This window comes from Theobroma cacao, chromosome 1 (assembly GCF_053813885.1).
Source record: "Theobroma cacao isolate CCN51 chromosome 1, ASM5381388v1, whole genome shotgun sequence".
Classification (NCBI taxonomy): Eukaryota; Viridiplantae; Streptophyta; class Magnoliopsida; order Malvales; family Malvaceae; genus Theobroma; species Theobroma cacao.
In genome coordinates, this window is record NC_142639.1 from 40,622,442 (window position 1) to 40,636,458 (window position 14,017).

General features: G+C 36.1%; 2 protein-coding genes, 1 non-coding gene and 1 pseudogene across 3 annotated transcripts; 1 reads left to right on the top strand and 3 right to left on the bottom strand.

Moving 5' to 3' along the window:
- Nucleotides 1–2,702: 2,702 nt before the first annotated feature.
- On the bottom strand, nucleotides 2,703–5,083 carry LOC18614273 (cytochrome P450 704C1-like; annotated as a pseudogene).
- Nucleotides 5,084–6,093: 1,010 nt separating this feature from the next.
- On the top strand, nucleotides 6,094–7,874 carry AUR3 (ataurora3). The gene is made up of 6 exons (XM_007051954.3): nucleotides 6,094–6,330; nucleotides 6,434–6,676; nucleotides 6,762–6,857; nucleotides 7,075–7,289; nucleotides 7,383–7,455; nucleotides 7,566–7,874. The coding sequence occupies exons 1-6, from the start codon at nucleotides 6,205–6,207 to the stop codon at nucleotides 7,665–7,667; spliced, it is 855 nt and encodes a 284-aa protein (XP_007052016.2). The 5' UTR covers nucleotides 6,094–6,204; the 3' UTR covers nucleotides 7,668–7,874.
- Nucleotides 7,875–8,019: 145 nt separating this feature from the next.
- On the bottom strand, nucleotides 8,020–8,093 carry TRNAV-AAC (transfer RNA valine (anticodon AAC)). The gene has a single exon. It is a non-coding gene; the product is annotated as a tRNA-Val (tRNA).
- Nucleotides 8,094–10,504: 2,411 nt separating this feature from the next.
- Nucleotides 10,505–13,680, bottom strand: GRF9 (growth-regulating factor 9). Its single transcript, XM_018114207.2, has 4 exons — nucleotides 13,468–13,680; nucleotides 13,057–13,386; nucleotides 11,870–12,469; nucleotides 10,505–11,357 (listed from the first exon to the last, which is right to left on the bottom strand). Exons 1-4 carry the CDS (start codon nucleotides 13,517–13,519, stop codon nucleotides 10,981–10,983), a joined length of 1,359 nt encoding a protein of 452 aa, XP_017969696.2. The 5' UTR covers nucleotides 13,520–13,680; the 3' UTR covers nucleotides 10,505–10,980.
- Between the last annotated feature and the right edge of the window lie 337 nt (nucleotides 13,681–14,017).

Sequence of the window (14,017 nt, forward strand, 5' to 3'; positions counted from 1 at the left end):
TTATTCAATTCTAGTTTCAGATTTATGTTGGACTAAGTTCAAAAGCCAATCACATATATTGTAGTGGGTATTCTTTGTTAATTAATTTATTATAACATTTTATTATGGAATAAGAGATATTTCTTTATCCATAAATTGCTTCATAATTAGCTACTTTAATTTATAAAGGCAAAGCCCTTGAAACAAATGTACAAGGAATTATAAGTGAGTTATAATTATAAGATCCTTATGCATCAAAGTGCTATTCTGAAATAGTTTATAACCATTGTATTATCAAAATAGGACATTGATAATACTCAAAGGCCAACACATGTTATGCTTCTTACTTGTAAAATGAGCAACTGATCTCATAAGTTGAAATATAGAAATACTTAGATCTAACATCTAGGTGCTTGTATAGAATGTAGGTTTATTGAACATGACTCACCATGAGAAATCTATTTGATAACACACAAATGTTTATGGAACACTTCTTATGAATCAGTCTTATAAGTACTCCCAAGATTTGAGATGCCAAGTTATTTTATGTGTGGAGTACTATACTTTGACTTCATCTCTCTAGGTCCTAAATAAGGATATTTAAAAAGGATGAATATTGTGTATAGTATGAAGCACATAAAAACAAATGAGTGGCCAAGAGTGGAATAATCACTCCAAGTGATTTAAAAAACATATTCTACTTGTTTTTTTATACATACTAGTCATATGAAATCTTTAGCCAAGGCAACTTAGAAATTAGGAAAGGAGTTTCCTAAGTCTTAGACAAAACTAGTGGTGAAGCTTAAAAGAACCAAAAGAAAAGGATATGAGAGTAGACACTGTACCATACTCTCGTTTCTTTTAAGATATATATGATAAGGGAATTAATTATACTGATAAATTGGACATTAAAAGGTTGTCAAAAAACCTTTTACTCTCCTTACAATTGGGTGATCATGATAGGTTCCTAGATCCCATTTATGGTCTATAATCATAAAGTAGTTGATATGATCAACGATAAATTCAAAGTAGTTTGAATTTATCTAATCATAAATTTAATTGTAGATTACATTCTAAGATCATTGTCAACATGTTATGAACCTAATGAATCACACACAATAAGTTGCAATAAGAATTAAATTGAAATTGTGATGATTTAAGTTGAACTTAAATTATACACTAAGTTTTAATTTTCAAAGATTTAATTAAAATTAGTTTAATTAAGTATAGGGTCAATATTATAAGTAGTTATAATATTGAGGCCTTCAATAAAAACCAAAGCTATCTTTTAAACTAGGTATAAAAGCTCACTTTTCATCCATTCTTCACAAGTTGTTGAACATACACAAAACCTAACTACTCTAGCCACTGACCCTTGTGAAAATTCTTAGTGAAGAGATTTTCTTGTGGCATAAGGCAAAAAGTGAGTGAGGAGTGAAAAGGACAATCCATTGTCCACATTGCTAGCACATTGATGTGGTTGAAAAAGATTTTATTGTAATAGTGTGTGCAATTATTGAAGGCCAAACAATTGAGTGGCCCGGGTTTTCTTTTTTTTTTTTGTGGTGTATCGCGAGTTCAGAAAGGAGAAAAAAGATGCCATCGTGATTACCATATCACTTAACTAGGTAATATTATTTTCAAAATATTACTTTTGTTTGATTGTGTTAAAACACCAAAAAAATTCAAGGGATATGACATAAGAAAATTCTGTTTTATTTTATTTTATTTCAATCTATTTATTCCATTGCGTATGTGCAATTCGATCACACTCTCATGCCGTTTTTCTTACAATATATATGACCGACGTGCTAAACTTAAAGGAGGCATCTCTTTGTACTAACACTTTGAAGTATTTTGGCGTAATCCAATATCTTACCTGCATGCACATGTTTCTTAGGTTAGTAACTGAATTCATTATTGGCAAGAATTGGCCTTTGACTGAAGAGAAAATAAAGTGGAAAAATGAAGGAAAATTAAGTAGGTGGTAAGGAAAGCTGAAGGGAATGGAAATACAATTGCTCAAAGAGATCCTGGAGAGAAGAACAGAATCGAAAAAGAAATGAAAGTTTAATGGGTTGCACTTTCTTTTTCCTTTTCATTTCCATTTTTCTGAAAGTTCAACGGAAGTAGACATATGCCTCACGGGCTTAACAGCATTATTTTCGGCTGAGAAAAAAGAACTATGTATATAGGAAAGTAGGCTAGAATCTAGCTCGCCTGACCCTGCCCATGAACTTCAATGTTAGGCTTCGTGTACATCAATGATCCAACCCTAAACTGAAAAGGCCCAACAAACAAGCAAAAACAAAAGTTATTTATGGTCGGAGGTCTGTCTCCGCCATGCCACCATCAGTGTTGGGGCATGGAGTTACGGCTCAACTGTTGGCCAGAAATAGTAGAAATAAATAAATAATTTGTCCTAAATGGGAAAATTAAAGAAAGATTAGAATAGGGAATTAGCCAACTATCAAAAGTGGAGTATGGGTTAAGCTTAGAATCAGAAATTAATGCATTGGATTTGTTTTACCGATCTTCAATACAAGGTGACCCAAAGTTTCATCTTCAACATCATTAGAAAAGCAAATCCGAAGTCGACTTGAAACAATCCAGTTGTTGTGCTGCACAAAACAAGAAAAGGAAAGTGGAAGTAATGTTATTGCAACCAGCAAGGGGTTGAACATTTTTCCAACCGACAAGTTATCATGTTTCTGGGAATTGGTTTAAGTTGTCCTAGGAACAGCACAAAGTTGAAGGCCTCCTCGTATCTGAAGAGTGAATGTTACTCTGTATGTTGCAATTTTTGTATCATCAGCTAATTTGAAGCGGAAGTAGCGAATAAGGGCAATTGAGAATATCTTCATCTGCCGGTACGCGAATTCCTTGCCTAAACAAATTCGAGGACCCCCTGCGGGAAGTAATGCAAAAGCCAAAACAAAAATTGACAATAAAGATACATACGTGTAGATATATTTATTAAGAAGAGAGTTCAAACATGAAATGTCACGAATTTGAAAGGCGATTCTGGTTGGAAAACTCCGTTTTTAAGCCATCTTTCAGTCGAAAGACCTCAGCGTCTTCTCCCCAAATGGAAGGTATTCTACCCATGGAATAGGGCACATAGGCAACCTCATCTCCTTTCTTGACTTTGCGTCCATCCGGGAAAATGTCATCCGCCTGTGAACACCTTGCATCCTTGATGTACAATAAAGATACCATATTACCCACGTTTGTATGTAATTATTGAAATGCTATGAAGAAATGCCTATAGTTAAGATGTTGTAATATGACCCATCCATATATTACAACAACAGAAATCTTAGATCCTAAGCTTCAAACGGTAGTATTTTCAGCACAATAAGCACGAAGCAAAAATCAATCTATGAAAATTTTCAGCAAATTTACCCGAGGGACTGGAGGGTACAGTCTTAAGGTCTCTGTTAATGCTGCATGAAGATAATGCATTTTCTCAAGAGTTGCATCGGGTATGGTTGTGATGAAGTCATCAACGCTAGCATCATTTCCGTGGCTGCAATTGATGTCTATAACTTCTTGTGCAACTTTTTCTTGTATCAAGGGGTGCTTGCAGAGCATGTAGAAGAACCAGGACAAAGCATTGGCAGTAGTGTCTCTGCCAGCAATCAAGAAATTCAAAATTATGTCCCTTAGATATTGATCAGTCATTGTTTCTGGATTCTTCTCACTCTCCATTAAAAACCGTGAAAGTATGTCTTCTTTGACATTCTTAAATCCCCAAAAAATAATCAACTTTTAACAACACAAAACGAGAACTCATCATGTACATTACTGTTGGCATGACTTTAAAAAAATAAATTAAATGTGCTATTCATTTAATTATTTATCTCTTTTTAATCAATTGAAATTTTGCTTTTTCACCTTTTACTTTGTTATATAAAAAATTATAAAAAAAATTAACGAAAGCATTAACTATCCAAGTAATAATAAGTTTAAACAACCACCAAATTTAGAGCAAAATATGACTCACAGGATCTGGGTTCATTGCTAGCAGTTTCTTCTTGGTGCTTAAAACATTGTGAATAAAATTATCAATGACTTTGATATTCTTCTTGAGGGAGGCTTCGGAGCCAATGTTAAGAGCTCTTTTCAGCTTCCAAAAAGTATTGATATAGCGCAAGCACACCGACTCATTGGCATCATCAAAAGCCTTTACGAAGGTAGTTCCTTCTTCAATTGACCCTTCCATCCAATTTAAATCAATTCCAAACCCAACTTTGAACATCGATTCCATTGTGTATTTCATCAACATATCCTACGCAACAAGACTACTCCATAACTTAAACACTCAAAATTTGACCTTTGGCTCTCTGTTTTTTTTTTAAAAAAAAAAAAAAAAGATCGAGTTACTCACTTGGAATTCAATAACCTGTCTCTACGCCGTTAGCTCCGGAACAGCTCTAACCAGTTTGGCAGTATATATTCTGAAAACAGAGCAGCTAAAATCTCTAAGAACTCTCGTCGAGAACTCGAAGCTCGCAAGCTTCCGCTGCTACCGCCACTTGTCTCCATCCACCGCAAAAATCCCTTGTCCCCAAAGATCTCTAACAAGTTCTTGGTGATGTGTACCCTTTTCATATTTGTTAAAATTTATTTTCAAAACGTGCTCTATGTTTCGCGTATCGGCTGTGAAGATTACACTACGTGCAATACCAAGTAACCTGAAAGTGGGCAGTTTTTGGGCAATTTGTGTTTGGTAGTCGTAGATATGGTTAAAGTATAAGAGCTGGTTTAAAACACTGCCCTTCACCGGGGCGTAGTTAGGATCATTGATGGATTTACCGGTGAATATTCTGATAATGAGAAAAGAGAGGATTAGAAAAAGGGACAGTAGTGGCAATGAATTTAATATCCGTCCATGGATGCTGAAGCATAAATTGCAGTACAGTCTACCATGAAGAAAGAAAGATCAATGAACATGAACCAGGAACCAGGGGTCGGTATAACCAGGGGCCAATGTTTCATTGCAAACCAGCAAATGCAGAACGACAAGAACCAGGATCTCGATCATATCTTATTAAATTCTAATTTCATATAGGACCAACATTCTAAGCTGTCGAGGAGGCATCTCGATCTTTGTACTAACACTTTGAAGTATTTTGGCAAGCAATTCTTCATGCGCTGAAATTCATTGAATCATCCTTGGAACAGCACAAATATGAAGGTTTTTGTTCATTTGAAGAGAGAAGGGGGTCCTATAAGTTATATTTTCCATGCCATCCGCTAATTTGAAGCGGAAGTAGCGAATAAGAGTAATCGAGAATATCTTCATCTGCCGGTGCCGGTAGCCTAAACAAATACGAGCACCCGCCCGAAAAAAAAAAACTAGGATATTAATTGTAGAACAATTACATAGATCCATATACATATAAATTGAGAAAAAAAAAAAGAATTCTGACATAAAATATTATGAATTTGAAAGGCGATTTGGGTTGAAATAAATAGATTAAAGGAGTAATAAATAATGGTTTATAAAATAAATAACAATCCTTATCCTTGCATCACATGAATTACAACTATTTAATGAAAAGGGAAAGAATATTACGTAACCACATCACTCTCGTACTTGAGGGGAACCTTTGGGAGGGAAATGCGACCTAATTAATTGATAAAATTATTATTGTCATATGAACGCAATCTTTTTTCCTTTTTTATTTTCTTTTAATTAACAATTTTGTCTTATTATAATCAAAATATTTTGCTTGTACGAAACATTTAATAGTTAATTAATCACTTTACTTTTGAACCCGATTTTGGCAAGTTCTTTACAACAAAAATCTGAATTAAGCTTATCCTAATTAAATCGGTTTAATTCGATTCATGAGCACCTTTACAATTATCCATAACCATCCTGTTCAAAGTCCAATTTGGACTTTATAATTAGAATCTGTTAAAGAGGGCTGATTAATCAGACATAACTCTGAAATAACCAAGTAGGATTTCTCATTAAACCAAGTAAAAATAGAAAAATATATGGTAGAGTGGGCCCAAGTTATCTGGGCTACAATCCAGGCCCATGGAAAGCTCTAGGCTCAAATGACATGGGCGGGTTCTAAAATTCAAATTCCTGATCAGCCCCCATATCGTCTTCCCCTGCTGCTTCTCCCTGATTTCAATCCCCGAATCCTTGTACAATCTCTGGAAAGGAAAAGAAGAAATCAATTTGGGCATCGTTTCGGAATCAGGGAAATGATTTCCCAAAGCGAAGAAGGAGAAGGAAATCCAAAACGAAAATGGTCCTTGGAAGACTTCGAGATCGGAAAACCCCTGGGCAAAGGCAAATTCGGTAGAGTCTATCTCGCCAGGGAAGTCAAGGTACTCCCCTCTCTTCTTCTGTTCTTCTTTTTTTCCGTCGTTAAAACGCCTTCTCTATTCACTCCAAATGTTCTTGAGGGGGATTCTTTATATCGTTTTGTAGAGCAAATACATTGTGGCGTTGAAGGTTATATTCAAGGAACAGATAGAGAAATACAGGATCCACCATCAGTTGAGGAGAGAAATGGAAATTCAAACCAGCCTTCGTCACCCTAATATACTGCGGCTTTACGGTTGGTTTCACGACAGCGAACGAATTTTCTTGATTCTTGAGTATGCTTTTGGGGGTGAGCTTTATAAGGAGCTTAGAAAAAATGGTCATCTCAGTGAGAAGCAAGCTGCCACGGTAATGACCCAATCTCCATTTTTTTCGACTTATATATAGATTTTGGTTTCTAAAATTGTCACGATTTTTGAGTTTTTTTTTTCAGTACATTGCAAGTTTGACAAAAGCGTTGGCATATTGTCATGAGAAACATGTAATTCACAGAGATATCAAGCCGGAAAATTTGCTGCTTGATCATGAGGTAAGCCGCTGTCATTTCATTTCTTTTTTCTTCTTAATTTGGCATGCACTTGTTTTCCATAACTGTGCCCTGTTCAGAAATCCATTCAAGAAGTATAAATTGGTCTGTCTGATATGTGCATTAGGCCAGCATGGGAATTTTTGTCTGAAATCAAATCTTGGGTTTAATGTTCTGTTGATTGTGTCTGAATGTAAGTAATTCCACTATTACTGTACAGGGTCGGTTGAAGATTGCAGACTTTGGATGGTCCGTACAGTCAACAAGCAAGAGACGCACAATGTGTGGAACTCTGGATTATTTAGCGCCAGAAATGGTGGAAAACAAAGCTCATGATTATGCAGTTGATAACTGGACTCTAGGCATCCTTTGCTATGAGTTCCTCTACGGTGCTCCTCCATTTGAGGCCGAGAGTCAAAGTGATACATTCAAAAGGTATGCAGGAACGGGTGGTTTCTTGTATTTTGTCTAATGTAGATTGGAATATGGTGTGGTGATCAAGGTAGTGACCCAAGCTGTACATTACAGGATCAGGGACGTTGACCTGAGCTTCCCAACCACGCCTCATGTCTCAATGGAGGCTAAAAATCTCATCAGCCGGGTAACTCTCCCCACCAGTCCCTCAACTACCTTTAAATAGACATTGGTTATGAAGAATGAATGTAAATAATTTGACATCTGAAATTCCAAGTACTTGAATCTTATTTGCAGCTTCTTGTGAAGGACTCTTCAAAACGGCTCCCTCTTCAGAAGATTATGGAACACCCTTGGATAATCAAGAATGCAGATCCTATGGGTACCTGCAAAAAGTAGGACCTTTTTCAAGTTTCAGATGTAATGCTATAAGGCTGTCAAAAATGACTAGCATAGTGTGCAAATACCTGTGAATGTATTGTTCAAACTTGGAGAAGACCAAAGTGGGTTTCAAAGGTTTTATTGTAACCCTCCATCATTGTATACTCTAAAGGCAAGGGTCTTTTTGCTATATTAAACTGTCTGCATATCTTTAACTTTTGTCAATCCCATTGTTGGAAATAAGTGCGTGCAGAAGTTACAGTTATGTTTCTCTGATTTGCTTATATCTATGCATAGTGTAAATTTATAAGATAGTGAAATGTGACAAAATCAACACAAACCAAATGTATTTCAGATGTAAAAATATTCATGGCGTCGCCCGGACTCGAACCGGAGACCTTCAGTGTGTTAGACTGACGTGATAACCAACTACACCACGACACCACCTGATGAAAAGCAGAGAGAAATAGCATAAATCGTTTGTTATGGGGCTGTTAACGGTCCCGCACGAAATTCAACCTTCCTACACAAGAAGAAAAGGAAGAAGCCTTAATAGTTAATGGGATTTCAGTTTTTTCATGAAAAAATTGATCTTAAACAAAACTTCTAAGGCCATAGCCAGCGTTCACTTCCTCGGACACTTGTTTTGCCAGTTCCATTGCTTTGGGTTTATTCAACAACTTAGCTCTCTTTTGTCCAGAATGGTGAGTCGAAAATAAGTCAAAGCGTGATGAACTCCCCAGCCGCTTCTCATGAACATCAGGTGCCACTTGAGGATCATATCCCGCAGAAGCCATTAACATTAACCTGATGTAATCTGCCTCTGCCTCCCTCCTTCAGTTCAAAAACAAAGAGAGAGAAAAGAAATTAAGATGAATGCAATTGTTACTTCATATTGGAGGAAAACTGAATCAAATTTCCAGCATGTCACTAGGAACTTCTACATAATCTTCTAGAAGAACACGAAAAACCAAGTCCTAGAGGCTAAAATCAGGGTAATCATGTTTAGCAGAAATCAACACACAGCAAATAGTTACTAATTAGTAGATGCATGAACCATTTGGCAACAAGCAGGAACCCAGCATATGTAATGTAATAGATAGCTGAGAGGACATAAATACAAATTTTTTTTTTTGAAAGATAGAATTTTATTAATGATATAAGCTAGAATGCCATGGAGAGAGACTCCTTTGGGCATCGAAATTTTGTACCGTATAGTTAAGCAGCCTTGAACAGGTTTGTGAAGTGATCTTGTACTGATGTTGGAGCACTAATCCTTTATCCATTGCTTGAAGTATCTTTCTAGCAATGGACTGAACCCGAATGGCACGAGGATCAGATGGAGGCAGAAATTTCCCTTTATGTTCCTTCTCAAACCTCTTCCATCGATATTCCCCATCTTCTTCTCCAGTTTATCAGATAGTGCGTGATGAAACCTTTCTGAGTATGGAACTCTTTCTATATTACCCCCAAAAATTATGACCAACAAACAAGAACCCACTAGAGCAGTAGTAATTACCTCACCAAGAGTACACTTTCCTGATGAACCCCTTAAAATGGCTCTAGCCAAGTATTTTGTAGCACTTTCTGAGACCCTGACAAGGGCCCTGGATGTTCTTTGCGTTTGTGAGTTCGGATTGGAATGATGAAACCTCCTTGTTCCTCCAATAAAACCATGTGAAAGTAGTCGTCCGGTACCGTCAGCACCAGCCAAGGACACTGCAGAAACCAGATGGAACCTTGTAAAACTCGCTCCGGAAAGTAAAGGGCTATGGCCTTGGGGCTTGAACCCTTGGAATCGATGGTGAAATCCGGCTTGAACAAAAAGATCGAGAAGCATTCAAAAATATCGGCTTTGTTTTCAGTTTCATGTAGGAAAAAACTTGACTATGGAATCTGAACTTCCACCAATATCAAGTGATTTCTTCTCTGTGATTGTTGACGACTTGAAGGAAGACCAATAAGAGTTAATACAATCCCATTGCCCTTTTTTCTATATTTCTCTTTTTTTTTTAAATAAATTGTTGCTTGTTAAACAAGAAACCTCTCCCCTTTTTTTACCTCGAGGTGAACTCTTTCCATCATCATGATTTTATTAATTTAATTTATGGTTGGAAATTTAAAAAATTACTTAGAAGAATTATGAGTAATAATTAACAATGATCTCATTGTTATCACTAATTAAAAATATAATGAGTATCGTGTATTATTTATATTTGAATTCAGAAAAATTTTAAATAGTAAAATTATTATTCATCACAGGTTTGAGTAGTGATATTAAAGTATTTATTATTTTAATTTATTATAAATAAAAATTTTTAACATTAAATTTTAATTTTATATTTTTTATAAATATTTTATAATTAAGGTAATATTTATTAAAGTTTATTAATTATCCTAAATATGAATTTAAATTTAAATTTTTTTATGAACTTTAATTTATTAATTTACTTTTTATTAATAATATACATAAAAATTATTTTAAATTTATTATAATTGAGTATTTAATGAGTTCGAATATTTAATATATCTAAAATATTCAAGTATAGGTTCAAGTAATAATTTTATAACTTAATTGAAATATTATAAGAGTTCAATATCTTATCAAATAATAAAATTCGGATTAAAATATCTAAAAATTACAAATATCTTAACTGTTAACATCCCTATACTTACAAGTAATTTTATATATTTTTTAGAAAAAAAATTATTCTCAATTAAATTTATTATTTCAAACCGTTAAAAAAAATCTTTTAAAAGAGAAATGGAAACAGAATTCCTTTGGGAGGATGAAAAAATATGAAACTAACTAATACCGGCTGCGCTTGAAACTCCCAAGTAACAACACAAACTGGTACGCACTAAAAAACACTACAAACTCTTATAGGATCTGAGTAAAGTTAAGCAGAGATTCATCACAGATCTTCCAACTAATGGCAATTGCAGTACAAGATTGAATAGAAATACCCAATGGGAAAATTAAAACATTGGAGTATAATCAAGGAGCTTATACAAGGCCATGTATCAAGGAACTCATCTGCTTTTGCCCACCAGAACACACTAAGGAAGGCACCCTTTCTCATCTTAACAAAATTTTCAAATGCATTGGTACATGAAAAAGAGGTCAGAGATCTGATCAAAAAGAAGAAATGTGCCGGGCATGAAGCTTCGCTGATCACCATTAATCTCCGACTTCTTGAGTATAGCTCACTGCAGAATGACACCTAATACTCTCGCTTGTCTTTATGAAGAAACACCTCAATCATCTTGAGTTGGCATAAAATTGGATCTAAACTCAAAAAAGGTTTAACCTTCCACAAATAAGATCACATCAAGAAACATTACCATTCTCGAAGACAGTGATGGTGGTGTCACTGATGGTAGTCTCACTGCTACTGCTCGTACTTTTTTCATCTTGTGTAATCAGATGAGGACTCGGAATTGAAATAGAAAGGCTGGTGCTCAGGACTGCACAAGCTGCTTTGCTGGCTACTGTTAATCTACTAGGTGGGCCAATAGTAGGAACGGCAACAGGCTGAGAAACCTCCACATGCTTTTTTGCACCTCTGTGCATGTGCCGCGCACAATATTTCTGATCAGGAATAACATCTCTGCTGCACCGCCATTTTTTCCCATCTGTTCTCCTACATCTCCCAGGTTCAAGTTCCATTTCGTTTTTGTAACCATGGGAACTGTTGCAGCCTAGAACTGAAATAATAATAACAAGAAAAGTCATTCTAATTAGTGTCAAAAGGGTTCTACAAGGGATTAAACTGTTATGTTCAATGCTGTGCATAACAATACATGGTGATTAGAACTAATTCTATTCAGATAGTACAAGCACTAATAACAATGATTATGGTAATAGACTTCACACTGCCCAGCACTTTTGAGCATGTATATCATAATCATGAACTTCAAAAACTAAAATGTTTCAGAAAAAAAAGGTAGAATAACATAAATATAAAGAACCTTCTAAAAAATCTTTTGGGCAACAAATTACATGCTAACATACAAGAGTGGCAAACAATGGGGACCATCAAATGATTCATACAAGTAAAAACCATGAACCCATGCAGTTTAAGCAAATTTGAAAGACTTATAAATTAAATGATATATAAAATATCATAGCCAAATCAGAAAGGGGATAGGAGGGTCCCGAAAATGGGCTAGCTTTAGGAATGATAACAAGAGCATTATTTCAGTTTTTACAACACTACCTTGAAGAACACTCTTTGGAGAAAAGCCCACACCAGGGGATATACTATTACCAACAGTGGCATTGTTTCCAATCTTGCTGCTTTTATTGATGATAATATTATCACTAACAGAGTGTTTCTCTTCTCTCTTCTTACTAGTATTTGGGAAGTTTTTGTTCCTTTTGCAATCATTTTTCTCATCATTGTTTGTTGCGGTAATGATGGTAGTGCTAGTGGTGGCAATTGTGGAAATGGAGTTCCTATTGCTCCACACATTGTTGCTATCCACAGCAGTGGTAGCAGTTCTCTCATGGCTGGTGCTGGTATTACACGAAGATGGGTTCGTGTATTGAGAACTTACGGTGGCTGAAAGGTTTTTTGAGTTTTCTGATTCTTTATTTGATCTTTTTGATAGAGTTGTATCAGGCAAAGTAAATTGAGAAGATTCCACAGGCTTTCTTGAACGCTGACGACCCCTATGCATGTGCTGCGCACAATACTTCTGATCAGGAATCACATTCTTACTGCACCGCCATTTCTTCCCATCAGTTCTTCTACACCTCCCTGGCTCGGGATTCATCATGCTCCTATAATCAAATCCCTGAGGACTGAATCCTACAACTGGAACAAGAAAAGCGAAATAAGTATTCTAATTCTTCGTCCTAATTCACATCACCGAAACAAATCATTTTATTGAAAGAAAAACTCCCTTTCAATGTCTGTCCGGCTAAATTTAAACTAATGTGGACCGAATTCATCTAATAATTTAACTTACGTTAAAATTGATCGATGAACCTCAAATTCCAAGTACAAGTAGGCAAGACCTTGTCAAGCTTACAACGAGACTCAATTTCCCAGGAATAATTAACATTTAATTTATGCTTAACAATTAACAGAAGACGGTCGCAAATTCCAAGCCTAATTAACATAAAAACATCTTTTCTTTTCTTTCCGATAATTGAACATCAAACACATTCATGAAAAAATAAAAATAAACACAATAAATTAACCTCGACTTTTAAGAGTAACAATCTCCATGAAACTTGCTCTGACAAATTCATGAAAGAAAAAGCAAACAGAAATTTCTAACGAACAAACAGAAAACATAAGAAACTCAATCTAACAAAAAAAAAACAAATTCCATAACAAAAAAAGAAAGAAAAATTCTGACTCTAGGGAAGAGAAAAGTTACAAAGAAGAAAGCTTACAGCTTGGATACTGATCATAGATGCCGCCATGAGCAGAGCCAGAGGAAGCAACGCTTTTCCAAATGGGTATAACAAGGTGAAGAGGAACTGGGATTCCACCCGCTATGTACTTGTAGATAAGCGCTTGTAACTGCAGCTCATGCAACTGTGCTGTCGTGAACACACACTTTCCGTGTTTGACCACGGGTTTCTCCGTCGTATTCCCATCAATCCCGAGGCCCAACCTGATCGACGGCGATCCTTCCTTCCTCTTCTCCTTCTCTTCCATCTTCACCGTCCCTCCCTTCTCCTCTGACCTCTCCCGGGTCCCACTCCCACCACCACCACCACCTGCAATTAAGACAAGCTCAAAATTAATTAACCAACCGTAATCCGTTCCAATCCTTAAATTTAGGATAAAAAAGACAATACCAGAATCTGGAAGAGGTGGGCTTTGAACCGGTTGGGCCAGCATTGACGACATAGCAAAGGAACGACCGAAACCGGTGATATCAATTACAAGATTACTATGCGTTTGTCTTTGAACGTCGCGGAAGAGAGAAGATGGTACAGATATTCGTAAAAACTACTGAAAAGCGGACTTTCAAAAGAGAGTTCCTTGAACCTAAACATGATCACTTGCTCGGGCCAGTTTTATGAGGGAGCGACGAGTGTGAGTGTGTGTGACATAAAGTCAGGATTAAAGCGCGTGTCAGGATTCTGACAACATCAGCCCTTTTTCGCAGTCTCCGCAGGCAAAATTCAGCTTCTTTAACATGCTTACAAAGGTCAAATCCAACTCTCACAATTCGGGTGTGACATGGACGGTCCAATGAAACTTTGAAAGAGCTGGTGCTGTTTGCAGACGGTAACAAAAGTTGGTAGGTTTGTGTCACGCGCACTGTCAGATCGATTCCCTGGCACTAGCAATGAGCAGAGGAGGACACGTCACTGATTTCAGTTATGGTGGGTCCCACACTAA

Coding starts and splice junctions, on each gene's coding strand:
- AUR3 (XM_007051954.3), top strand. CDS start 6,205: ATGATTTCCCAAAGCGAAGAAGGAGAAGGAAATCCAAAACGAAAATGG. Junction 6,331..6,433: donor ATCTCGCCAGGGAAGTCAAG/GTACTCCCCTCT, acceptor ATCGTTTTGTAG/AGCAAATACATTGTGGCGTT. Junction 6,677..6,761: donor GTGAGAAGCAAGCTGCCACG/GTAATGACCCAA, acceptor TTTTTTTTTCAG/TACATTGCAAGTTTGACAAA.
- GRF9 (XM_018114207.2), bottom strand. CDS start 13,519: ATGTCGTCAATGCTGGCCCAACCGGTTCAAAGCCCACCTCTTCCAGAT. Junction 12,470..13,056: donor CTATGATCAGTATCCAAGCT/GTAAGCTTTCTT, acceptor TTCTTGTTCCAG/TTGTAGGATTCAGTCCTCAG. Junction 11,358..11,869: donor TCCAAAGAGTGTTCTTCAAG/GTAGTGTTGTAA, acceptor TTATTATTTCAG/TTCTAGGCTGCAACAGTTCC.